The 26,114-nt window shown below is 36.4% G+C and overlaps 2 protein-coding genes across 2 annotated transcripts; both read left to right on the top strand.

Moving 5' to 3' along the window:
• Positions 1 to 768: 768 nt before the first annotated feature.
• On the top strand, positions 769 to 3,939 carry LOC104891942 (uncharacterized). The gene is made up of 2 exons (XM_010677730.3): positions 769 to 1,623; positions 3,269 to 3,939. Exons 1-2 carry the CDS (start codon positions 1,101 to 1,103, stop codon positions 3,748 to 3,750), a joined length of 1,005 nt encoding a protein of 334 aa, XP_010676032.2. The 5' UTR covers positions 769 to 1,100; the 3' UTR covers positions 3,751 to 3,939.
• A 16,440-nt stretch (positions 3,940 to 20,379) lies between these two features.
• LOC104891777 (hypothetical protein) lies at positions 20,380 to 25,530 on the top strand. The gene is made up of 4 exons (XM_010677531.3): positions 20,380 to 20,571; positions 22,098 to 22,642; positions 23,076 to 23,422; positions 24,706 to 25,530. Exons 1-4 carry the CDS (start codon positions 20,511 to 20,513, stop codon positions 25,358 to 25,360), a joined length of 1,608 nt encoding a protein of 535 aa, XP_010675833.1. The 5' UTR covers positions 20,380 to 20,510; the 3' UTR covers positions 25,361 to 25,530.
• The last annotated feature ends 584 nt before the right edge of the window (positions 25,531 to 26,114 follow it).

Consider the following 26,114-nt stretch of genomic DNA (forward strand, 5'->3'; position numbering starts at 1 on the left):
CTTTATAGGTGTCTGTAGCTGGCTGGTAAACTAAATTTTTTGACACACACTAGGCCGGATTTAGCTTATAGTGTACAAACTCTTTCTCACTTTATGCATTTAGCTACAACTTCCCATATTCTTATTGCCCTTACACATGTTCTAAGATATGTTGCAAATACTGCTGGACAAGGGATCTTAATGAAGGGTGCTGCTCATCTAACTCTTCAAGCCTTCACTGATTCAGATTGGGGTTCTTGTTTTGATACAAGGAAGTATATTTCAGGCTACATTGTTCTATTTGGCTCTTCTCCTATCAGTTGGAAATCCAAGAAACAACCAACTGTTTCCAAGTCCTCTTCAGAGGCAAAATTTAGAGCCATTGCTCATGCTACTACTAAATTAACCTGACTTGTGAGGCTTTTAGCTGAGCTAGGTGCTACAAAGTTACAACCTGTCACCATCCATTGCGACAATCAATCTGCCCTCCATATTGCAAGGAATCCAGTATTCATGAACGAACAAAACACATTGACATAAATTGTCATTTCACTCGAGAAAAACTTATGGAGGGACTCATTTCTGTAACTTATTTACCTACTACTTCTCAATTAACAGATGTCTTCTCCAAGGCTCTTCCATCTGCTCAATTTAATCACCTATTGTCCAAGCTTGGCCTAGCTTGCGGGGGGCTATTGAGAATACTGCTAATACGTCATCTACATCAACTCCTCCTACAATCAAGAAGCTTCTTCTTTTGTCCGGCTCAGCATAGATTCTATTATTATGTTATTTGCCTTGTAACAGAATGGGTTACTACTGTTGTATAAATAGATCACCTTAGTCTGTAATTACAATTCGATCATTCAAACACATTCTCTTCTTATACAAAACACACTCTCTCTATTCTCTCTCTGTCTACAATATGAATCTGTGCCATAGTTAATCATCTTAACAACCTCAATCTTAACCACTAGACCAAGACATCCTTGATTAAGGTCGCTTATAAATAAACATACGTTTGGTCTGAAACAAATACAGAGTTCCTTAATCTTTGTACCATTCTTAAACTCCCCAAAAGAAAAGAAAGGAAAAAAAAAAAGAGACCATACAGTAATCTGATGGCGGAGGACAGAGGTAGCATTAGTTTCTTTGCAACCTACCGACCTCCCGTGGCGCTTGAGATATACTCAACGCCATATCGAGTTGGGTCATCATCGGGCCAAAATGAGCGCTGTATTACTGATGGAGAGTTCTATAACTACAATGGCAAAGCCATACGCAAGGCGGACCTTAAGAAAATGCTCGAGCATCCCAAAATGGCGACGGAATCGGGTGCAAAGCCTGACGACGTAGATTCAGGTCGCGTCACAGGCGGCCTAGTCTTTGTCTCGGAACGAACCGATGGCCTCGAAACGCTTCATATAGCGGTTCGCTTCAATGACAACACTGTCAAAGTTGTGAATTTCGCTGAGGTTTATGGAACCTGCAAAGAAGCACGCCTTGAAGATTGTGGGTGTATTAGTGGTGATTATATATACTATGTCTCCACCAAGTACGATCCTGGTCAACCTCATCAGCCTTGGAATTCTGTTTTTCAAACCCAACTCTCAACCGGAAAAACTCAACGTCTAACTCCACCAGGTATCAACTTATTTTTTTATGTTCTTTAAAACTAATACTCCTCTTATCCCACAATAGATTTTTCATTTCTATTTTTTGCATTATTCATGAGTAAATAAAATCTTCCATTGTTTTAATATGTAAGAAAAAAAAAATATATGGTCCTCTTTGACTCGTCTCGTTTGTTATTTAATGGAATTTTTTAAAATAATTTTTACTAATATGCATTAGAGATATTAATGAGACAAAATGTGCATTGACAAATGTGAAAAGGAGAAATGAGAAGGTTACTAGAAGATGGAGAGATTGTTAGCAACTATTATAAATTCTAAGTAGCATAAAAAGTTACTCTCTCCGTTTCAATAGATAAGGCATGCACGGCTTACAAAAATTAATTTTGACTACAAATACATCTAATAATATAAAAAATAAAAAGTATTCAAATTATACCATTATTAGATTTTTCATGAAAAAATACTACTAATATTATTTTCTTATAATTTTTACCGACATGAATTGAAAGTATTAGTGGTCAAATTTCGATCTCGAATATCGTACGTGCTTTATAATTTGAAATGGAGTGAGGAACTATCAACCAAACAAACTCTTAATAGCTCAACACAATTGTTCCCAATCCCCAAATTGTTTCCAATGTTGCGTGATGGTTGCATTGCCACATAATAAAAAAAATCTAATTGACTTTTACAGGTCTAATTCTAACACAAAATTGTTGTTTGTAATTGCGTGTCATTTTCCACTAAATTTTTTCTTCGATAAGGAAATAAAAAACTAAAAAGTGCACGTTAGGGGAGCGGAATCAGTGTATTTGGAACATTTTAAAATTCTTTAGATTCCTCAATAATCAATATATAACTTTGTTGTAGTGTTTATGCAACACCTCCTTAACTAACTACTGGTTAAAACAAGGTCACTATATGTAACTTCCATCTTACCGGATTTATCTAAAATATCACTCATTTCACATGTCACTTATTTCACACGGCTGGTGGTCGTGTGAGGTGGTTTGGTGGTCACGATGGAATGGGTTGGTGGTGGTGGTCATGTTTTGTGGTTGTTGCGATGGGTTGGTGGTGGTTGGCTGGTGGTTGTGTGAGGTGGTGGTAGGGTGGTGCTACTGACAGTAGGTGGTGGTTTGGTGGAATGAGGGTCGTCAATGTTGGTCAAGGTGGGTATTGGAGAGCGAGAAGGGGTGAAGTTTTGGTAGATTAATGTTGGTTAAGTTAGGTTAAGGGGCTTAATTAGTTCTTGTAAGGGTATATGTGTAATTTAACACTCTAAATTTTTACCAAAAATAGAAAGAAGAACAGTGTTGCATTTAATTTGAAACATCTGTTTTCAGAAACTATTGTATCTAATTTGATCTGAAGGAAGTACATATGTTTCTCCCACTTATCACAGTATAAGTCATGACAACTCACCAAATTAATTATGTAAGAGCGGTCATTTCCTAATAATTCCAATTATAAGATCATCATGATTCATGATTCAATTTTGAACAACTACACCCTTTTCTAGATGGGTTAATGATTCCAATTATGATTATTTATCGTTAAATGTGCAATAACATTACAGTATTTTTTTTTCGTAAACTAAGCCCCTACAATTTGTGATCGCTAATGGGTAAAGTATCTTTTCACATGAACAGGGCAAGCTGATTTTAGTCTCTCAATATCACCAGACGGAAGTAAATTAGCTGTTGCCTCCTTGGAAAAGAAAGCTGGTGGTTGGTGTGTCGAGATCGAAGATTTAGAGACTAATATATTTGTCATCGACTTGGACGTGCCTTTAGAACGCGATTTGGTTGTGACGGACGGTGGTTGGCCAACTTGGGGGAGTAACGATGTCCTATTTTTCCACCGTAACATTGAAAAGGTGAAAATGCAAAAGAGTTGGGGTGTCTTCCGCATCAATGTTGATGAGGGCACCAAATCTGTTATTCGAGTGACGCCAGAAAACATTAGTGCAGTAACTCCTGCCGCCATCGATGATACCACAGTGGCAGTTGCAACTATGCGGAAGTCATCAGGTTTCGGGGATCAACGTACAATAGAACAATATCGGCACATTGAAGTTTTTAAGGTTCCAATTGTTAGATTAATGATTCAAACGTGGAGTTTGTTAGGTTAGTTGGAATTAGTAATGTTAGTAGTGGGAGTACATGCAGTATGTAGTGGCTTTAATCATGGGATTATGGGAATATTGTTCCTCTTTATTAGGATTAGTTGGTTATCCTTATTTCTATAAATTAGGAGTCTTTAGTGTTTTGTATGTTACGTTGAATATGAGTAATATATCAGTTTGATGAAATTCTATCTATTCTCTTCTTGTTATCTCTAAACTTTCAACATGGTATCCGAGCCGATGGTTCGATCCTAAGCCTTAAAAAATACTGTCGTAAAAAAAGTCGTGAATTTTTTAGTATTAGTCGTGAGTTTTGAGTGTTAAACACAGTGAGTGTAACTATGGCAAATAATGGAGTCAATTCATCCTTTCAACCTTTAATTCCAATCTTTAAGGGTGAGAAGTATCATCTATGGAGTATCAAGATGCAAACTATGTTTCAATCTCAAGAGTTATGGGATATTGTTGAGAATGGGTACAAAGAACCGGTTGAAGCACCGGCAGAACCCGATCAAAGTCTGCGTGAAAGTCGAAAACGGAATGCGAAAGCGTTATTTATTATCCAATCTTCAGTAGATGATGAAATATTTCCTCGAATTTCATCCAGTAAGACAGCAAAAGAGGCATGGGGGGTGCTCAAACAAGAGTACTTGGGTGATCAAAAGGTATTGAAGGTAAAGTTGCAAACTCTTCGTCGTAGTTTTGGAGAGTTAGTTATGGGTGATAGAGAATCTGTTCAAAGTTATTTATCTAAAGTAACTGCAATTGTAAGTCAAATGAGGTCTTATGGTGAGAATATTAGTAGTGAAGAAGTTGTGAGTAAAGTTTTAAGAAGTTTGAATAAAGATTGGAAACATATTGTTCCTGCAATTGTGGAGTCAAAAGATTTGTCTAGTTATTCTTTTGATGAGTTAATGGGCTCTTTGTTAGCTCATGAGTCTTGGGTAAGTAAAAGTGAGGATGTAGCAGAAGAAAAAGCATTTCAAGTTGAAGGGCAAATATCGGATGATCAGTATTATGATGGAAGTCGTGGTCGAGGTAGTAATAGTCGTGGTCGTGGTTACGGTTATGGTCGAGGTGGTGGTGGTCGCGGTCGTGGTCTTGAAGAAGGTGGAGGTCGTGGTGTGAGTAGTGTTCAATGCTACTATTGCAAGAGGTATGGTCACAAAGAAGATAGATGTTGGGATAAGCAGAGGGATGACCAAGTGAAAGAACAAAACAACTATGCTCAAAAGGTTGAAGAAGAAGAGACGCTCTTCTAAACTCGTGTGTCGCGGGTGTGTCGTGAAAGTCGTGGTTGAGTTCAAGTCGTGGATTAAAGTCGTGTTCAAATCGAAGTCCGTGGTCGTGATACAGCAGTGATTGAAGTATGCGTTTATGCAGTCCATAAATTTAATTAAGTTAATGTAATTGTTTATAAGTTTGAATCAAGGGGGTGTGTTAGATTAATGATTCAAACGTGGAGTTTGTTAGGTTAGTTGGAATTAGTAATGTTAGTAGTGGGAGTACATGCAGTATGTAGTGGCTTTAATCATGGGATTATGGGAATATTGTTCCTCTTTATTAGGATTAGTTGGTTATCCTTATTTCTATAAATTAGGAGTCTTTAGTGTTTTGTATGTTACGTTGAATATGAGTAATATATCAGTTTGATGAAATTCTATCTATTCTCTTCTTGTTATCTCTAAACTTTCAACACCAATAAATTCAAGTGAACCAAGTGAAGAAATTACTCAAATAATTAGACCTTTGGCAGACCATTTCAACCCGTTTGTTATAGTTGATCATAATGGACAAACACTTATCGGGTATCACCGATGCAAGGTCACTGACAACATTAATGAGGTATCAATCAATCCGCTCCTTTCATTTTCATATTTATTAAATTATGGAGATCTAACTTCTGCCCTTGTCTATGAAAAATTGAGATTATGCCTATATATTCATGTAGTTAAGTTATACGTTGAACGTAGTTACTTGGTCATCTTATTCCTTTTGGAGAATTCTAACTTAATTTCTTTGGATTATTTGTTATCACCATTAACAAAGATTTGTGATAGAGATGTGGTAGCTCAGTGGAGTACCACCCCGAATTCCAAAGCATTTTCCCGGGTTCGAATCCTCATCCCAACTATATGTTGGGGAATTACTTCTTTGTTGTTTAACCTTGTATCCAGGCTTTGACCTGGTTTGCCCTGCAGGCTAGTAGCCTGGTAGAGATTAATTTTCAGACCAATTATCTTTCCTGTTAGAAAAAACAAAGATTTGTGAAATATAAAGCTAATTAGTATATACAAATTTATATATAAAAATTTGTTAGAAAGTCAATTTAATGTATGTGGATCTAATAAAATGAAAATAAATGGTTGAATTACATAGGTTGACGTGGCTAGAACAACGTTTTAGCCATTGTAACATTTCTCGTGTTATATATTGTTTGTTCATGTGATAGTTCGGTTTATCTTTATCGGAATTTTCACTTTTTCTTTTGAAAATTCGAAAATAGTAGCCTGACATACATGACGAGATCTCCCAAGTAAATATTACTTCTACTAAAATCAAGTTACAATATTTAACCCATGTATATTTTCATCACTTATACCTTTCTTATTCACAATTTTCGATACACATTTTGACCATTTATTAGTAAAAATAATGAACGAAATATATGTTAAAATATACATTAGAAAGAATATTACGCATCTCACTAATGTTTTTTACCGATATTATTGATGTGAGCTTATTGTAAAAGTACGACTTTGGAATCTACACATTTCTACCACGTAGAAGAGAAGCAAAGTAAAGTCTTGTGAAAGTACTTAAAATCTATAGTTCGGGTAGTTTTCCTGATATAAGTTTATCTAATGTGAATTTTTCCGTGGACAGTTTGAAGTCGTGGAGACACAATTTAGCAAAATTAAATCTCCTGATCCACAAATTGGACTATTTAGGGTGTCCGGAGTGTTTCCAAGTTTTTCCCCGGATGGGTCCAAGCTTGCTTTTGTCGACAATGAGTTCAGAGCAGTGTGGGTAGCCGATAACAGAGGGTTGCGATCGGTCTACGAGGTAACATTAAAAAGAGTCTATCTTGAATTATACTACTTTCTCAGTTTTTAAATAAATGCTTCATTTTAACTTTTGTACTATGCACAAACTCTACTTTGATTTTTTGACCATTGTTTAGTATATATGTATAAACACTAATGTCAGTATACGAGATGTTGAATTGGTCTCGAAGTATGTTTTAAAAAGTATCGATTTTTGTAGTAACTATTTTTTTTTTAAAGTATCGATTTTTTGTAGTAAATGTTTTGTTTTGGATAATCCAAAATAACAATGATTAAAGTTGTGTGTTGGCAAGTTAATTAAAATGAAACATTTAAAAACGAATGGGAGTATACCACAACTCTTGTTCTGAATTTTTGATTGCATATGATAGATGTGATGCTAATGAAGCAGTAAGTTTACAGATCCATAGGAGGAATTCCATGTTATTAATTTTACCCTGCAGTTAATAATAATCTTTTTTTTTTTGAAAGAAATTGGGGTTCAACTTTCAACTATTTATTGTAATATTTAAAAAAAAAAAATAGTCTTTTCAAAATTAATAAATGGAGTGGGCGCAGATTTGAAGCAATTACAAGCTACAAGAACTTGCACCCACTTAGGACCTTCCTCTTATATATTTGAAGTCAATAATTTGCCCTTTTAAAGTTGTCTTTACCGATATAAGGGAAACCCTACTTCTAACCACAAGTAGGTAGTGAGGTTCGATTGGTGTCGTTAGCAAGATATGAATTACACATATTGCATACACGATAGCAAGATAATAAAAACTTTTGTTCAAATCACAAACATACATAGCATACACGATAGCAAGATAATAAAAACTTTTGTTCAAATCACAAACATACATATATTAGTCAAACTGAAAATGATTGTATCTCACAACCTCGGGTTGTAGGAGAGATTTGTTATTTTACCCTTTGTATCTTTAAGAAAATATATATTACTTCCTTTGTAACATAATAAATGCAACAAATGAATATTTTATACCTCATAAATAATACCCATTTGTTGTAGTTATTATATTACAGAAGTAGTAAAACTAAAACAAGATAGATATATCAATTTGTCGATGTTCTTTTTGTTAGGTTGAGGTCAATCTTTTGTATAATTTGTGAATCTAGTACTTTTGCAATAAAATGCTTATCTACTACCGAAAGGAAACAGCAATATTATTCTCCTAAATCATTCAACTTATATTTCATTTTTTTTTTTTTTTAACAACTTCAACGTAGTTGAGGGGAAATAGCGTCTTCTCGCCTGTTTGGAACCAGAATCCGGAAAAGGATATACTGTATATGTGTGAGGGACCTGCTTTCATGATAAATCAACCGGTGCACATCTCTGCCATCCCTTTGGCAGCTGACGGTAACCAGCGTCGTCAACGACTTACAAAAAAATTTAATAATGATAGTTTTTAGAGTAGAGAGGAGATTGAATAAAATATGGAGAAGTTTTGCATTAAACTTGCTCAATTAATCTCAATACAATAAGTGTCTTTTATAGGCTTACAATAAAAAGTAACTAACCTAAAAGTTAGCCACACTACTAAGTAGTGGAAAACATGTCCTACACCATATCCTCCATAACTATTATTCACTAATCACATTTTAATTATAAAATAAATTACCCACTAACTTACTACTAGCCACTAATCCAAATTGTTAGGAAAATCATTTGACTACTTTTGGAGCATAATCCAACACACCCCTTTGCTCCAAAAGTTGTAGCAGCCATTTGTAACATCCTATTTTGCGTCATATCAACCCACTTTGTCAACATTTCAATATGTTGATGCGCATTATCACCAACATTTTTACTTTTTTTTTTGTTGATGCACATTATCGCCAACTTCACAGTTTTGATGCACTTCTCACCAACGTCACATTTTCGTAGCACTTCTCTCACCACGACCTTGTGAAGCACTTCTCTTCACCACGACTTTCTGAAGCGCTTCTCTTCACCACGACCTTGTGAAGCACTTCTCTTCACCACGACTTTGTATAGAATCACAAATATATTTTTTTCAACCACTCTTGCCATGGTGGGTTTGCCCTATATTTTTTTTTTTCACTCATAAAACAGAAGATGGCCTGCAATGGCTTAGTTCTTACTCTCTCTCTTTCTCTCTTTTTTTCTTTGGCCTCCAAGGATCTAACCTAAAGCTCTGATACCATGATAGTTTTTAGAGTAGAGAGGAGATTGAATAAAATATGGAGAAGTTTTGCATTAAACTTGCTCAATTAATCTCAATACAATAAGTGTCTTTTATAGGCTTACAATAAAAAGTAACTAACCTAAAAGTTAGCCACACTACTAAGTAGTGGAAAACATGTCCTACACCATATCCTCCATAACTATTATTCACTAATCACATTTTAATTATAAAATAAATTACCCACTAACTTACTACTAGCCACTAATCCAAATTGTTAGGAAAATCATTTGACTACTTTTGGAGCATAATCCAACAAATAATGCCTTTCCATCTACTAATCCTGAAGGTAAACTTATTGTTTCTTATGATTTCCAACAAAATTTTAATTGAAAGCCAGTTCCATCGAACTTATTTGATATGTCTAACAGGGACAAAACTAGTTTATCGATCATCAAGAGACGGCAACAATTGCAAGAATCTCTACATAATGCAGGACGCAAGCAAAGGTGAGTTTATGGGCGGTGAAATAACACGGCTAACCGAAGGGGAATGGACGGACACACATTGCCAATGGTCTCCAAATGGTGATTGGATAGTATTCGCCTCGAATCGTGCCAACCCTACAGCTCCAAAGAAGGATGATCTACCTGATCCTGGATACTTCGGGATTTACATGGTAAAGGCAGACAACAAAAATGCTTGGTTGAAAGTAATCGATAGCGGATTCGATTCGACACGGCCAGGACGAGAATTATTTCCGGGACATGTTAACCATCCATTTTTTAGTCCTGATGGAAAAAGTATTGTGATTGCCGCGGATCTTGCCGCGGTGTCATGTGAACCTATCTCATTGCCTCTCTTTGCGCACTCTGTGAGGCCTTATGGAGATATCTTTACAGTCGACTTAGACTCGGAAAATTTCGAGAATAATGCGAATTTGACGAAGTTTAAGCGACTTACACACAGTAGATATGAGAATTCTACTGCTGTTTGGACCAAGTTCTCAACTGAGAGCAGCTCCGCAAATTGGAATAAATACATTAATAAAAAACCAACTAAACACCCTTTTGTTGACCCCAGTAAAGGCGAATCTTTTCTTGTCACTGGCCACCTTTGCATTGGAAGGAGATGTTGCTGATTCGAAGAAATTTGGTGCTTCATTCCATGGATTATGGTTGCACAATTATCTTTAATGGGATCAAGACCCTTTGTCCCTCCATTGTAGCACGTGTGTCGCCTAGAGGGCGTAAGGGGTTATAATTTAATAGTCTTTTTGTCTTTATCTGTTCATTTGTTTTTTTTTTGGTTGTATTAAACTTTCTTTAATGGGTAGTTGGTGGAAAAGCTAGTAACTCTTTGTTAACTAAGTGCCCAATTAGCATCATTGTAAGTTTTCAGTTTTTGTTTTTATAGATATAAAAGTCATGATATATCATATATGGGGTACAATAAATTGAAAATTAGTCATACTTATACTAAATATGTCAAATTTTGAAAACTGACAATAAAAAGCTAGAAACTATATAATCTGGTTTCTATATGTTTGATTGTGGTTTTTGTACTTCTATATTGTATCTCTACATAAGGGATGGTTAGCCTCCTAATTCTTTTTCAAGTATCATAAATTTAATCATTTTAATGAAGCAAATACTTGAATTTTGAAATATTTCACTTTTATTTTTTTATATATAAAAAGTTATGCATTTGGAAACTTTCAGGCTCGCTCCATTTGATTGAACGGAGAACATATTCAATGGAAAAAGATTTTCCTTAAACATATACCCTTCAAAGGAAAAAAAAAACAATATGTAGCTCAGTTTTCTATCTTTTTGTTTATTGAATAAAATATTAGAGAGAAAATAAGGGATGAAATAAAATGGTGAAGGAAGGATGGGAGGTTGGGGAAGAATGAGAAGGAAAATATGTTTTCTCTTTCATGGAAAAGGATAATGTTTGCAACCATTAATTGTAAAAACTATTTTTCACCAATTGAAAAATAATTTTTCATCCTTTACAAACACAAGGAAAATGGGAAAACCATTTTTCTAGAAAGATTTACACCTAACAAGTGAGGCAAGAAAATACTATAGCTATCATATTTCGGTACAAAGTAATGATAGACCCAATACTCGACCTTGGCTGAAAACCTGATAGTGGCGAGGTTATGTTGACCCAATTCCTTGCTTAAGTATCATCATAGGTGCACTAGAGTGAAGTTGAGCCATTTCTGCTTTGCAGATGATGTTATACTTCGTTGTAAAGGAGATTTCAAACCAATTTATCTTATGTTACAAGGATTCAAATATTTTTCAGATGTTTCTGGATTAGAGGTCTAATGTAAACAAATCTAAAATCTATACTAATGGTATGAAGAGAAAGAAGATTAAAAGGTTGTTGGATGTGTCTGGTTTCCGGCTGGGTAATATACCATTTAAGTACTTCGGAGTTCTAATTAGTTGCAAGAGACTTTCAGCTAGGGAGTGTACGGTGTTGGTTGAAAAAATGATAGCTAGGTAAGATTTTTGAGTAGTATACATCTTTCATACTAGGAGAGACTCACGCTTATGAGCTCAATTTTAATGAGCATTCATGTATATTGGGCACATATTTTTATCTTGCCTAAGAAAAATCTGAAAGAAATTGAGATGGTTTGAAGATCATATCTTTAGACTGGGGAGTATTTCAATAATAAAGGTGGTATATCTCTTGGCCTAAGGTTTGCATCCCTAAACAAGCTGATAGTTTCAGGATTATGGATATTATAAAGTGGAATATAGCAGTTATGGGAAGATACAAGTGGGCCATTTATGCAAAAAAGGAATAAAGTGGATAGTTTCAGGTTTGCATCCCTAAACAAGCTTTTTTTTTTTTTTTTTTTTTTTTGACGGGAAACTCACACCAATTAATTAATCAGGGAAGAAATATCAGAAAGTACAGCAGCTTTTGCCTCATCTGGCACTTCTTCAAGCCAGACACGCATCTCGCTAAAATCCTTACTTAGCTGTGCCAACTTATGGGCAACTCTATTCCCCTCCCTACAAACATGAGAAAAAGAAATAGATACACAAGCTGTGCTAAGCCATAAAATATCGGATATAATAAATCCAAAGCTAGAGTTTTCTTCCCTATTCTTTGTAAGGTGAGAGATGAGCTTTAAATTGTCACTTTCTAAGATCACATTTCGAAAACCAGCTTCCATTGCCACTTTCAAGGAATGACGAGCCGCAAGGCCTTCAGCAAGGTCCACCTCAACTCCACCAGCCATAACCGCACATGTAGCCAACACAACTTCACCTGCACCATCACGGACTACTCCTCCCATGCCCACATTCCCATCAGCAAAGATCGCTGCATCAGTATTGAGTTTCCACGTCCCCACTGGTGGTGCACTCCACATCTTGGCTCCAGCTCCAACGCCCGACTCTAGTGATTTATGCACCTCCATTGCCCATTCATATTCGCGAGCCAGTTGTTCCGCTTTATCAACCACCCATACATGCTCTATTCGCCGGTTTTCAAAGCACCACGAATTCCGTCTAAGCCAAATACCCCAGGCAATGCACCAAAATAGTGCCCACCACCTTTCATCTTGGACTTTTTGTGATAGCTCCACAACCCACTCAAAGAACGTCCCAAGCCCCTCAGCATTCGGGGTCAACCGTAATGGCGAGAGTCGCCATATTAATTGTGCATCAGGGCATGCCATCAGCCCATGTTTTACTGTTTCTTCTTGTTCCCCACAGAGGGGACACATTTTATCAATGTTACAACCTCGCTTGAAGAGTTCCGACCTCATAGGTAGTCCTTGATGCATTGCTTTCCACCCAAAGTTACGAACCTTCATGGGAACATGTGCATGCCAAAGCTCCTTCCAAACTGCACTCTTCTTACTTCGCGAGGAGCTTGCTGCTTCGTTTCTTCTCCCCTCTATCTCTACAAAATAAGCGCTACGGACTGAAAACTCTCCATTTTTTGTGTAGTGCCACATCCATTTATCACAAGGAGACGTTAAAGGTATTGGGATTTTCAGAATTTCAGCAACTTCCCATTGTGACACCCATTTCTCCAGCTCCACTTTGTCCCATTTCCCATCCACAATAAATTCACTGACCATCTGAGGTCCATCCTCCAGCAATTCACGGTTGAAAACACGAAACCTTGGCATTGTAGGGATCCAAGGATCGCTCCAGAATGCTATCCCAGCTCCGGTCCCAACAACTTTTAGCAATCCACGAGCCAAAGTTTCCCGCGCAGATAAAATGGACTTCCATGTGTAACTTGCCATAGGGCTAATTTTAACGTCCATAAAAGAGGAGTGAGGGAAGTATTTATTTTTCAGCACCTTGGCCATCAAAGAGTTTGGGTATTTCAATATCCGCCAAGCTTGCTTAGCAAGCATTGCTTTGTTAAACACCACTAAATTCCGCATACCTAACCCACCCTCCTTCTTAGACATACACGCTCTTTCCCAGGAGACCCACGCCACCTTTTTTTCATCATGTCTTTGCCCCCAAAAGAAACTACGGCATAGTTTTTCCATCTCTTTTAACAGACTTGCCGGTATATTGAAACATTGCATTGCGTACGTAGGAATGGCTTGAGCTACCGCCTTGATGAGAACCTCCCTTCCAGCTTGCGACAAGAATCCTTCTTTCCACCCTTTTAGCTTCTTTAGGATCCTTTCCCGAATACCTTGAAAAACCTTTTTCTTAGACCCACCTACAAACGTTGGGAGTCCAAGATACTTTTCATGTTCTTCCACTGCCTTAAAAGATAACTTCATCTGAAGAATTTCCTGCTTTTCTGGAGCAATATTTCGGCTGAAAGACACTTCGGATTTTTCCATATTCAGTTTCTGACCCGATGCCGCTTATAAGTTAAGTGAAGAATATCCAGCACCTTCTCCACTTCCTCTTCATTTGCTCGCGTGAACAAAAGACTATCATCCGCAAAAAATAGATGGGAGATAGCATCAACTTTTTTCCCGATTTTTAATCCATGAATTTCTTTTTTAGCTTCAGCATCACGTAGTAGAGTAGATAAACCCTCAGCACAGATAATAAAAAGGAATGGGGAAAGCGGATCACCTTGTCTGAGCCCTCTTGTCGGCACAAAATTTCTGGAAGGCTGACCATTGATAAGGATCGAAAAAGAGGCAGATTTGATACACTTGACAATCAGAGATACAAAAACCTGTGGAAAGCCAATTTTAAGCATCATTTGTTCTAAAAACGACCACTCCACTCTATCGTATGCCTTACTCATATCTAGTTTGAGCCCCAAAAAACCTTCCTTTCCTTTTTTCTTTTTCCGCAGATAATGGAAACACTCATATGCTACCAAGATATTGTCTGTAATTAATCTTCCAAAAACAAATCCACTCTGAGAGTCATGGATCACAATGGGGAGAACTTTCTTTAATCTATTGGCAAGTACTTTCGACACCAATTTGTACAGCACATTACAAAGACTAATAGGTCTGAAATCAACAGGGGACTCACAATTTTTCTTTTTTGGGATTAGAGCTAGATGAGTTCGATTTAGAGTACTAACATCACCACCATTATTTAAAAATATCAAGGACACGTTTTTCAACATCATTACCCACAATATCCCAGAATTTTTGATAGAACAGTGCACACATACCATCAGGCCCAGGTGCTTTGGTGGGATGCATTTGTTTCAGCGCTTCTCGAACTTCTACTGATGTATACGGTTCTTCAAGCATTTTTTTCAAATTTGGTGGCACTTTATCTTCTACCATGTTAATCACTGGAGCAGCATCAACCTCCGTATTTGCCGTGAAAAGTTCAGCAAAATGCTGGACAAAAACCTCCGAAATCTCGTCCTCATCTTCGAACTCATTACCCGCAGCATCTTTGATCCGATCAATGGTGTTCCTGGTAGCTCGTTGTTTCGCTTTTGCGTGAAAGAATTTAGTGTTATTGTCTCCATGCCGGAGCCACTCTTGTCTACTCCTTTGCTTCCAGTACATTTCTTCACGACTCTCCAGTTCATCCATTCTCCTATCTAATTCTTTCATTTGTGCAATAACCTCATTAGTTTGTTCTTCCCCCATGAGTTGACCCATACGAGCTTTGCAATCTCTCATCTGCTTAGCAAAATCCCCAAACTTTTCATTACTCCATTCCTTTAGTTTCACCGTGGTACGACACAGACAACTCGCCACATCCCAGCCCCCACTCCACGCTTCTTTGATTACTTCTTCACATGACTCTTCCCGCAGCCACATCTCCTCAAACCGAAACATTCGTTTTTTCCTCCTCTCTTGGGGTGTTGCCAAGCTCGTTCTTATGCACAACAATATCGGGAGATGGTCAGACCGCCTCTTCTCCAAATGAGTTACAAAGGAACCCCGAAAAAGCTCCTGCCACTGCTCATTCGCAAGACATCTATCAAGACGTTCTTGGATATTTTGTTCCCCTCCTTGGTTGTTTGTCCAAGTGAATGGGTGTCCAGCAAAGTTTAGATCTTCCAAGCCACAGCTATCAATTGCATCTCGGAAAAGTGCCGCATCATCGAACTTAAAGTCACTTCCCCCTTTCTTTTCGGTGGACCATAGCATCAAGTTAAAATCTCCTCCACACATCCATGGGCCGGATGAGGTGTGAGAGAGGTCTTTTATCATTTCACCCGTTCGATATTTGTTACTTTCCTCCGGCCATCCATACACTCCCGTAAACCGCCACTCATCCATTCCTACGCTACGAATCTTAGCATCAATAAAGTGAGTTGAATAAGAGCATATATCCACTGTCCACTCTTCCTTCCATAAAAGTGCTAAACCTCCTCTTCTACTTCGAGCTTCACCTTCACAATCAACAGCAATCATACATTTATACTTGAGTTTTCGTTTAATACTTTCCATCTCCCCTCTTTTTAGCTTTGTTTCTTGTAGAAAAATCAGCATAGGATGCTCGTTAATCACAACGCGCCGAAGCGCGTTGACCGCCGGGACGCTACCCAACCCCCGGCAGTTCCATAGAAGGACGTAACTCATTGACAACCAAGGGCCCAGGGTGTGGGGCCCGCCACATTATTTCCAGTATCTACATGTGAGTTTGCCATCATTGTATCACGCTCCTCCCCTTTTTGCTTCTTTACCACCACTTCTGTCTCCATGAGCACTCCTTCTGGCACTTCGTTCCCTTTCCTCTTGTTCCCACTTCCAGCTTGCTCTCCTTTTCCATCTCCCTTACCTCTTCTTTGTATTCTTTTCCACCCCTTACTGGCTTTGCTCTCATTCATTATTAAATCACTTCCTTCATACCTTAGCTCTTCGTTAACAGTTTTCACTCCCGGGGCTTCTGGATTTTTTCCTTGTCTTCCCTCATTCCCCTCCATGGTGCACAACTCCAACGCAGCATTACTTTTTTTTCCCATTGTCTCCAGAGCATTATCCTCCTTACTTACTTCTTGAACATCCTCCTTCTCACCTTTATCAACTGCCTGCCCCATCCATTTTTGGATCTCACTTACATGGAGACTCTCTATGCCTTCAAGGACTTGTTGCCCTACAAGGGGTGCAACATGGTGCTGAGGTTTCGTGATAAATAACTTCCGAGCGCACACGGGTTTCCCTCCCGTCCCCACTATCGTTTCTTCTTCCAGCAAATTACGCTTCCAGGGCGATGCTTTGAGCCAGCCTCCAAACCCCAGCCTAGGGGTATCTTCATCTCGACAAGCATGACAATCTTTTAGTCCATGCCCTATCTTCCCACAGAAGTAACAGAAGATAGGTGGTCGTTCGTATTTCACATCAAATAATTCTTCTATTCCACCACGCATTTTAACTTTGACATGCTTGGCTAGAGGTTTGCGAACATCCACATTCACTCGTAATCGGATAGATTTATCTATGCCCATGGACCCTGAGTTATCAACTTTGATGAAAGTACCCAATTTATTGCCTATTGCTGCTACATTCGATATATTTAGCCTACCTTTAAAGGGTAGATTGTACACACGTACCCACATAGGTAATTCCCATAACTCCATATCTGAAGGTTTTGTATTACCTGTAATGTCCCCAAGAATAACTGCATGATTGTCGAAGTGCCACGGTTGTCTATCTACAACCCGTTGTTTATCACGCCAATGATGGAATTGAAACACGAAAGAATTTGGTCCAATATTACTAATATCAACACCATATGTAGGTTGCCATACAGTTTTCATTGTCGCCATAAAGGCGTTTGCGTTAATATGCCTATCCGTCCAGATTTTACCGACTAACCCCAACGCCACCCTTGCTTCATCATCGTCCTCACCATCATCGACCCACACCACCGCCTCATCCTGTTCACCTTTATTATCCTTTGGTATATCAGTTTTTGGATTTTTCTCAGGAACCCTAGTTTCAGAAATAGGTTCCCGAATTATATCGTTCGAGTTTGTCATATTTGTTATGGAGAAAGAAAAGCAAGAAAGAAGGAGAGAGAAAGAGAGAATAAGAATTGATGATCGACTCGGGAAGATCCCAAGACGACACCCACAGTCGGGGAAAACCTAAGCAGAAACTCAGAACCACCCTCCCAAGGAAACCCTAGAGGGAACCTTTTTCCAAACTTAATTGAATTGAATTTTATTCAAGCTTAATTGAACGTCCCTAAACAAGCTGATAGTTTCAGGATTATAGATATTATAAAGTGGAATATAGCAGCTATGGGAAGATACACGTGGGCCATTTATGCAAAAAAGGAATAATTTATGGATAAGATGGATTAATGTGCTGTACATCAAGTGGAGTACGTGGGAGTATAAGCCACCTCAAGAGAGCAGCTAGTACTGGAAAAAATATTGTGAAGTGAAGGATGTGACCAATGAAAATCAACTCACTCACATGGAGAAATATTATGTGAAGGATGTGTATATGAAGATTGTTGGTGAATATGAAAAGATTCACTGGGATAAATATGTTTGGAATAGAATTTATATTCCTAAGCATAGATTTTTTGTGTGGTTAGTCATGAACAATAGGCTTTAAACAACAGCTAGACAATTCAACGTTGGTGTTAGTGACAGTGCAGACTGTCATATTTGTGGTGATGAGGTTGAAACTCAAGAGCATTTATTGCTTGAATGTTGTTTTAGGAATTATGTGCTGCTGAAGATGAAGAACTGGTTAGGGTGGGTAAACAACCAGTTTACAATGTAGGGGATGATTCATTAGATAGCTAGAAGTAGGGTTTCAAAAGTTCCATAAAGAGGTGATGGTTGTTGATGTGGTAGCTATGGTTTATCATATATGGAGGTCTCGTAATGATGCTTACTGGAATCAAAGAGTATGTAATGTAAATAGTTTAGTTTACAGAATTCAAAAACATGTTATAGACATAATTTACGGTGTTTTACCTAGAAAAGTTACTTGTAATGATAAAGAGTTGTTAAGGAGGTTAGCTATACATTTTTGTAGCTAGTTGTATGAGTCTTTGTGAGGAGGATCCTACCTAGTTATCTTGTCCTGGTTTAGACTTGTTTTAGGTTGTATAATGGTTTAGTTGATTTATACATCTTCTCGTTTAGCAAAAAAAAAAATTGCCTTTCAGGTAGTTGGGTATTATTATACACGTTGAGAAGATCTATAATGATGAGTGTGCTGGTCTATATAATTGCTAATACTATCGTTAGTAGGATCAAAATTTTGGAGTTTATTTTAGGCATCATTCATGCTTGGAGGGTTCAATTGATTAAAATTTTCTCGTAGGTCTTCATATTTATTCGGCTCGATGAGGTTGTTGTCTTCCTAAGGCCACTTTAGACATAACAATCAAATATGTTGATACTTCCTCTTATTCGATTGGTTGATATGATGCTATCTCATCTTTTCCTGTTGTTGGTTTGGTATATTGCTGTCCAAAAAGATCTTTGGATCAAGTGGATCATAGTGTTTATATAGGGAATTTGAATCTACCAAAAGTTTTAATTAATGTTGTTCGCTTGGTCTTGTAAGAGACCGTCTAATTTTAACTTAAAATTAGGCACGATCCAAGCCCAATATTAAAATGAGAACGTGCCACCTTTTTTTAATATAGTGACTAGTTTAATCGACTTAGGGACCAGGTTTATTTATCTTGTGACCAGTTTGATCTATTTAGTAATGACATTTTTAATCCATTTAGTGACTAGTTTAATACATTCAGTAAAACTATAAAGCTATTTTTTGAAATTATCTATTGTGGTTCGATAATCAAGAAAAAAACAAAAGGGATGACTAGTATAGTGTTAGGTTAGAGTGAAATGGAATGGGCTTGTTAGAAAATTTCAGTTTTAGATTCGTCGAATTTTATGTTAAAATTAGACTGCTTATTTTAATAATTTGTGAATGTTGTTTTGCTTATTTGTTTAACAAGAGAAAGAAAGTACAACACTAAAACGAAAACCCTATTAATATGCTTAACTTTCTTTAATTTCTATGAAAAATAAGAAATCATTTTTTTAAAACTTCTTTGTTCAAATCATTATGTAAAAATGCATCATTGACGTCTAAGCGGTGAACTCCCCAATTTTTAGCAACCACAACGAGGGAACACTGGCCTCCGCAACAATTAACCAAATAGTAAACAAATAATTCAAGGGAAGTCAATTTTTTTTATCAACAAAAACAGCTAACGATTATCGCACGTAAGTAGCAATCACCGATTACGTTAATGATATTCATATGATTCACTACGAATATAGAGAAGGTGCATAGTTACTGCTGAAGTCTTCTGCTTGTGGGAAACGGAACAAGTAATAATTAACAACTTATGGAGCCATTGGCGAAGACTTATTTGTTGATAAGAATGGATGATTATTATCATTAATAAAAACTTAAAAAGGTGAAATTATTGATACATACGTGTTACAATCTGGACAACTTTCTAATCAAAGTCTTGCTAGGCCACCCTAAGTATTACCAATTGTTCGAGTCAATTAAATTCAGTTGATGCAGTTCGGGTCAAATCAGTTTGGATCACTTAGGTATTAGGTCAATATCAGATGAAGTAAATATTTGAGTCGTTTTGATAAGCTTCGGTTTGCTTCGATTTTGGGTTGAGTTTCAGCCTTTCTCAGAATAATATTTTAGGTCGAAATCGGGTCTTGGTTTGGATTTTCGAAATTGGGTCAACTTTCCAAAGTCTATATCTGTATAGGGAGAGTGTGTTACAATTTTATAAGTTACAATAAACGAGTCGTGGAACAAAGTTAATGTCGATGGTATATACATAATAATGCACCCGAGATTGCGGTATATATATTCATAAAGTATTGTTGCAACATAAAATAAGTTACTAACGCGGCATCTAGATCTACTTCATCTCTTTAAGTAGACTTTGCACCGAAGAAGAATAGACTTCGACGACCATAAGCAATAAGGAAATAATTAATAAATAAGTAAACAGAAAAATAATAATTCCAACATTCCGATCTTCTAGTACTTTATATACAGTTGGGTTTTGAAGGCTTAAAATGCTAAGAGACGACAGTGAGTCAGAAATAATACATTACATTTGTCAGTTTTTATAGTTATCGTGGTAAAATGGTGGACAAATACGACGATGACGAGCAGCTTATTGATGTCCAAGTGCCCGTTGTATCAGGTAAATTTGTTTGTAATTCGATTGCTACCTATATCTCTGTTAATTCTTTCTACGTAGAAAGTACCTATTAATCTTACGATATATATTATAGAGCCACATTGTGCTTGGAACTTTTATTTCTATATAATCTTTACACATTAGTAGGACTAAAATGTTCGACATAAATTTTGTTAGGGAGATTCCCCTTCCCCCTAATGAATGTATTGATATTATGTTTTCGGATTGTGTGCAGACCTACGGGTCGTAACTTGCTAAATTATGCCATTTTAACCTAAAAAAAAAGTAAATCATCACACTTAACTAAAAGATTCCAAAATTGTTTCACTATTCCCCAAATGCCATTGTCCTATACTTTAGAAGTTCTAAGATGATTGCACTGATATTTGATGCACTGTTCATCGACTTATTTCAGCACTAACTGTATGTTAGATAGATACCATTGAAAAAAGTTAGGAAAATCCAAAAAGTCATCTTTTATAACCAAAAATTTTCAGAAAAACTACCTTTTAAAATTTTTTGTTTCAAAAAACTAGCTTATAGAACAAATTTCATTCAATATACTACTATTTTACTATAATATATTACTAATAATTGAGTCATCATAAATTGCTTTTCTTTCTTTCCCCTTTCGTTTTTCTCTTCTTTCTCGCTAACCAACTGACAACAACACTTACGATGGAAGTTCATTTCTTACTAGCTTATTCATAAACGTTCGGGCGCCTTTTGAAGCTCCCGAACTTATTGGAAAGAAAGTGGTAGCAACACTGACTTTGTTTTAAGACAAAAGAAGATTAGCTATCATATAGGAGTATTAATTAGTATTAAATATAACCTTAAAATGATAGTATAGTGAAAGGATTTTATTGTACAAGGTAGTTTATTGAAAGAAAATTTTTAAAATATAATTTTTGAAAAAAGTTCGTTATAAAAGGTAGTTTTTTGAATTGTTTTTTGCCAAAACGTTATATGACCTAGAGATTATCATGAAAAGTGGAAAAATATGGATAGTGCACTAATATTAATCCAACGGAAAGAGATCGATTAACTCGCATGTTGGATCGGCTGAAGAAAAAATATTGGCCATCCGGCTCCTGAACATAATCATTTTTTGACATAATCATAATCCTTTTAGAGACTTGGCTTCACAAGGGAAAAAAAAATGTTATAATGTAGCCAAAATGGATGGTCTATAATTAGTTAAAACAGATCATAACAAATTGTTTTTATGCTCTCATATGAGTAGTGATCTCATGTGGTCACATATATATTATACTTATATATTAGAAAATGTAACAATTTAGAATTTTAACAAACCAAAATAGTATGTGTGATTGTTATATCGAGACTGAGCGAGTAAATACTACTTCTGTAGTTCTATTTTCTTTTAGATGTAACATTTGACTATTTTAATCAACACATCAAAAAAGTAAAATGTTGCATTTAAATTAAATGAGGATTTATATTATTATACTAATCACATAAATAATTTTTACCGAGATGTATTAATTGGTAAACGTTTATTACAGGCTCTTTCGTAGCTGACAAAACAACGGCAACCTACTTCAATAAAGTCGACGCACCATTGACTGCCACCAACTTCAAGGTACTGTTGGAGTTGACGGGATCCGAAGCCGGCATAGAAAGACCTGGAGTGGATATAGTCGTGGTGTTAGATGTTAGTGGGAGCATGAAGGGAAAAAAATTGGAACACATGAAAATTGCGACCAAATTCTTAGTAAAAAAGCTTAGCCCCATCGATCGTCTTTCAGTCATCAAATATTCTACAAACGCAAAAAGGTTGTGCCCGTTGCGGCAGATGAATCGAGATGCTCAAACTGAGATCGAAGGTATGATCCATGAATTGAAGCACGGCGGGCTAACTAACACCACTGAAGGTCTTGAGGAGGCTGTAAGAGTGTTGCGGGAGCGTAGACTTACCAACGGTCGCGAGGTTGCCATCATGCTTATGTCTGATGGTGAACCAAATCCTTTAGATGCAGACGGCAGCCAAGTTCCTGTCCACGATGTGCCAGTATATACATTTGGTTTAGGCCAAAATTATGACCCCAAGGTAGCTTGTTGTTCATTTTTCTATTTTTACATGATTAAGTATTTGAATTTTTGTATCTATATTAATAGTGTTAAATATCCCACCAGTTTTTAAGTTCACCAGTAAATCCAGTAGTGAGAAAATCTATATTAGTATGCTCATAGTCATTACAATGTTTTGATCTATAAGTAGTAATATCGATAGTCATCTCAAGATAGAACATGTAATATTTCATCCAACGGAGAGAATTGATTTTATTAAGTTTTAGGAGAGAGTACATATTACTTAATATTAGAGTCAGAAGTTTATTATATGGTTTATGTATTATCTTTCTAATTCAAAGCATATTTCAACTAACATGGTATCGGAGCCTAAGATTATTGGATCTTACACGATGATTGTTTCTTATTATAAATGCAAATATACTTATCAGTTTTTGTAATCTTCCATGTAGGTCCTCGTAAATATTGCCAAACGTAGTAAGAAAGGAACATTCTCAACTGCAGATGTTGAAAATACAGAAGCGAGCAATTTAAGCATTGCATTTTCTCAATGTTTAGCCGGGGTGCTCTCAGTTGTGGTTCAAGACTTAACTCTAACCATCACAAAAGTGCAATCAAAAATCGAGAAAGTGTCAGCTGGAGATTATTTTCAATCAAGAGATGAATCTGAGGGCTCAGTAACTATTTCATTTGGCAATCTCTATAGTCACGAGCTGAGAAGCATCTTAGTAGATATTGTTTTGGATTCGGTGACAGAGTCCCAGGGTATAGATGTTCTCGAATTCACATACTCTTACAAGTACGTATTCTCCACTTAAAATGATATAGTATAACCTCTATTTTAGCACTTAGATTATATATTATAATTCTAACCTCATAAACTATCTAGAAAACTTTAAGTGGTTGTATTCCAGCGTGTAGGCTCTCTACTATTTTGATAATATACTTCTTACATTTTATCAAAAAAAAAAAACTTTTAAGTGGTTCGATATGAAAGTCATCTCTCTTCTCAAGAATTATAATTACCATCAGCAAGTGAATAATATTAATTATTTATAACTAGTTCGATCCCTTAGTAACTGTAATAATTTGACTCGTACAAGTTTTGAATAAGTTCTTATTTTTGTTTTTGTCAGTATATTGTTTATATTAGCAAGCTAGTTGTTTTTATTATTATTTTGGGTAAAATACAATTAGGTAGGGTCAACAATCGGGAGTTTCCAATTTTGAAAGTGTTGCTATTAATATAAGATGCATGTAAATGATAATTGTTACAATTCATATGTGCCATATTGATGAACTATTCTCCACGAAATACAAGATATATTACGCTTTTTAGTCCTTGTACTCTGAAAGACTGAAACATAGAAGACCTATAAAGTTTAAATCTGCCAATACATCTCTTTGTTAAGTGGAGCACCATTTGACTTCCAAACCACAAACTCTTTTAAAATGTTTAAGTGGCGAAACTAAAAATCACTTAACTTTATAGAAAACATTATCCACTTAGCAATTTAAAAATATTTATATTATTTATTTATTTGTCACTCCATCCATCATGTACATATTAATCACAATAAATTAATATTTGACCTGTATATAGTTATATGAGCTTTGATTGGCGTCTTATATTATTTTTGAGAGTTCAAAATTGAGTATTTTTTTTGTTATAGTTAGTCATATATGTGTTATATTCATGTTTTTTAGGCAAGATTGGAATACCCGGGTTATTATTTTCATTGTTGATTTGGGTTCCTCACAATCACCTAGGCCCAACAATGTAAAAGAGAAGTATCAACAAACTAATAGGTCGGCAACAGTTTCATCAAAGTTACTATTGAAATGAGACCAAAAAGAGGGTTACAATGACTTTCAGAGATATGAGATAGAATGAGATGAAGTAAAAATATTATACACCGACCTAACCATCCTTCTTCCTATTTGTTTCGTTGATCTCCGCAGACTAGTAAGAGTAATAAGTTCCATATACTGATATACCCATTGATTATTAGGAGGTTTTTTCGCTATGTAGCTTTACTCCTATAATATAGTACGTGTTACTAATATTTAATTTTTCAACAGAGATCCCATTGATCTTCAAGTCTATGACGCGAATCCCGTGTTAGTTACGGTAAGTCGTACTGCAAACCCTACCACACAGGAGCGACAAGAGGTGTTGATCGAGGAGGCACGTCAAAACACAGCAGCAAAGATAAGAGAAGCCAGGGAAATGGCTGATGCAAAGAGATATGATGATGCCAGGTCTACAATCGAGGACGCAAAGATAAATCTTAGCCGTAATGGGCTCGATACGTCACACCCAACGGTTAAGGCGCTAACATCGGAGTTGGACCAATTCTTAAAGCTATTGGAAACACCAACAATTTATGAAAAACTAGGACGCGCATTTGCCTTAGCTACTGAGCTTGCTCATGCCCTTCAGCGTTTCGCTGCAAAGGGCAATGTCGATGAGCTACGCATGTTTGCGACTAAAAACATGGACCAACTTCTTGCTCAAGTCAAAAATTATGAGAATGATTCTACTGCTCCAGTGTCTACCGCTGCTCAAGATGCAATTCAAACAACTGAAGCAACTGCTAACGCAAATGTTGCTCCACCTGTTAACAATCCCACTGTTGCTATGGCTGAAGCTCTTACAACGCATCTTGGACAAGCCATTCAGTCTCTTAGAGATATGCAAGAGTTGATTAATTCCATTGCTTCAGGTTCAATCTGAGGTAGGAATTAGGATGTGTGATTTGTATGCTTTCTAGTTGTTTTATGTTTATTGTCGTACTCTATGAAACCATTTCTAGTTGGATTTTAATTATGTAATTCATCTTCATGTATTCTTTTTACCATTCTATGGGATGAAAAGATCTTTTAATTAATGAAATTCTTTCCTATTCGAAGAGAACCAAAGTGTCAATTATAGCATGTTAATTTTTAGATTATATGAAAATGGGTCTGGGTAACCCAGTAAGGAGGAGGAGAGTTTAGCCTACTTACAAGCTAGGAGGTTCCATCCTAAAACCAATTGGTGATAGGAGGAGTAACTCCTAATCTTATAAAGTGGTTTATTCTCTCCTCTTTCTCCAATGTGGGACACTCACAATTGGACTTTCAATGGGTTTCTGCATAGCAAACACTTCTATATATTGAGGCATTATAATTTCCTATTCAATTTTTTCTAATATCTAACACAAAATAGAAGTCATACTACTAACTCTGGTAGTGCCCGCGTGGTGAGCTTGTTACAAACTATAAAAAGTAGTTCTAATAAAACCTTTTAACAATGTAGTCAGTCAACTAGGCCTGGTAAAACTACATACAAAAAGAGATAGTTTTATCTATAAAACTCAGCAAGTAGGTTGAACCACAAAAAAGATGTATTTGTCAATCAAATCGAAAAAGCTACACTGAACTAAAAAATATCGCTGATATGAGATTACTTTAACCTCAAAATGAGCAAATCAAACAAACTGATCAGA

Source organism: Beta vulgaris, chromosome 4 (genome assembly GCF_026745355.1).
Source record: "Beta vulgaris subsp. vulgaris cultivar EL10 chromosome 4, EL10.2, whole genome shotgun sequence".
Lineage (NCBI taxonomy): Eukaryota > Viridiplantae > Streptophyta > Magnoliopsida > Caryophyllales > Amaranthaceae > Beta > Beta vulgaris.

Bases quoted from the DNA above. Each gene is read 5' to 3' on its own strand.
- LOC104891942 (XM_010677730.3), top strand. From the start codon at position 1,101: ATGGCGGAGGACAGAGGTAGCATTAGTTTCTTTGCAACCTACCGACCT. The intron at 1,624-3,268 runs GTATCAACTTAT...TCACATGAACAG, and splicing joins TCAACGTCTAACTCCACCAG to GGCAAGCTGATTTTAGTCTC.
- LOC104891777 (XM_010677531.3), top strand. From the start codon at position 20,511: ATGGTGGACAAATACGACGATGACGAGCAGCTTATTGATGTCCAAGTG. The intron at 20,572-22,097 runs GTAAATTTGTTT...CGTTTATTACAG, and splicing joins CCAAGTGCCCGTTGTATCAG to GCTCTTTCGTAGCTGACAAA. The intron at 22,643-23,075 runs GTAGCTTGTTGT...TCTTCCATGTAG, and splicing joins GCCAAAATTATGACCCCAAG to GTCCTCGTAAATATTGCCAA.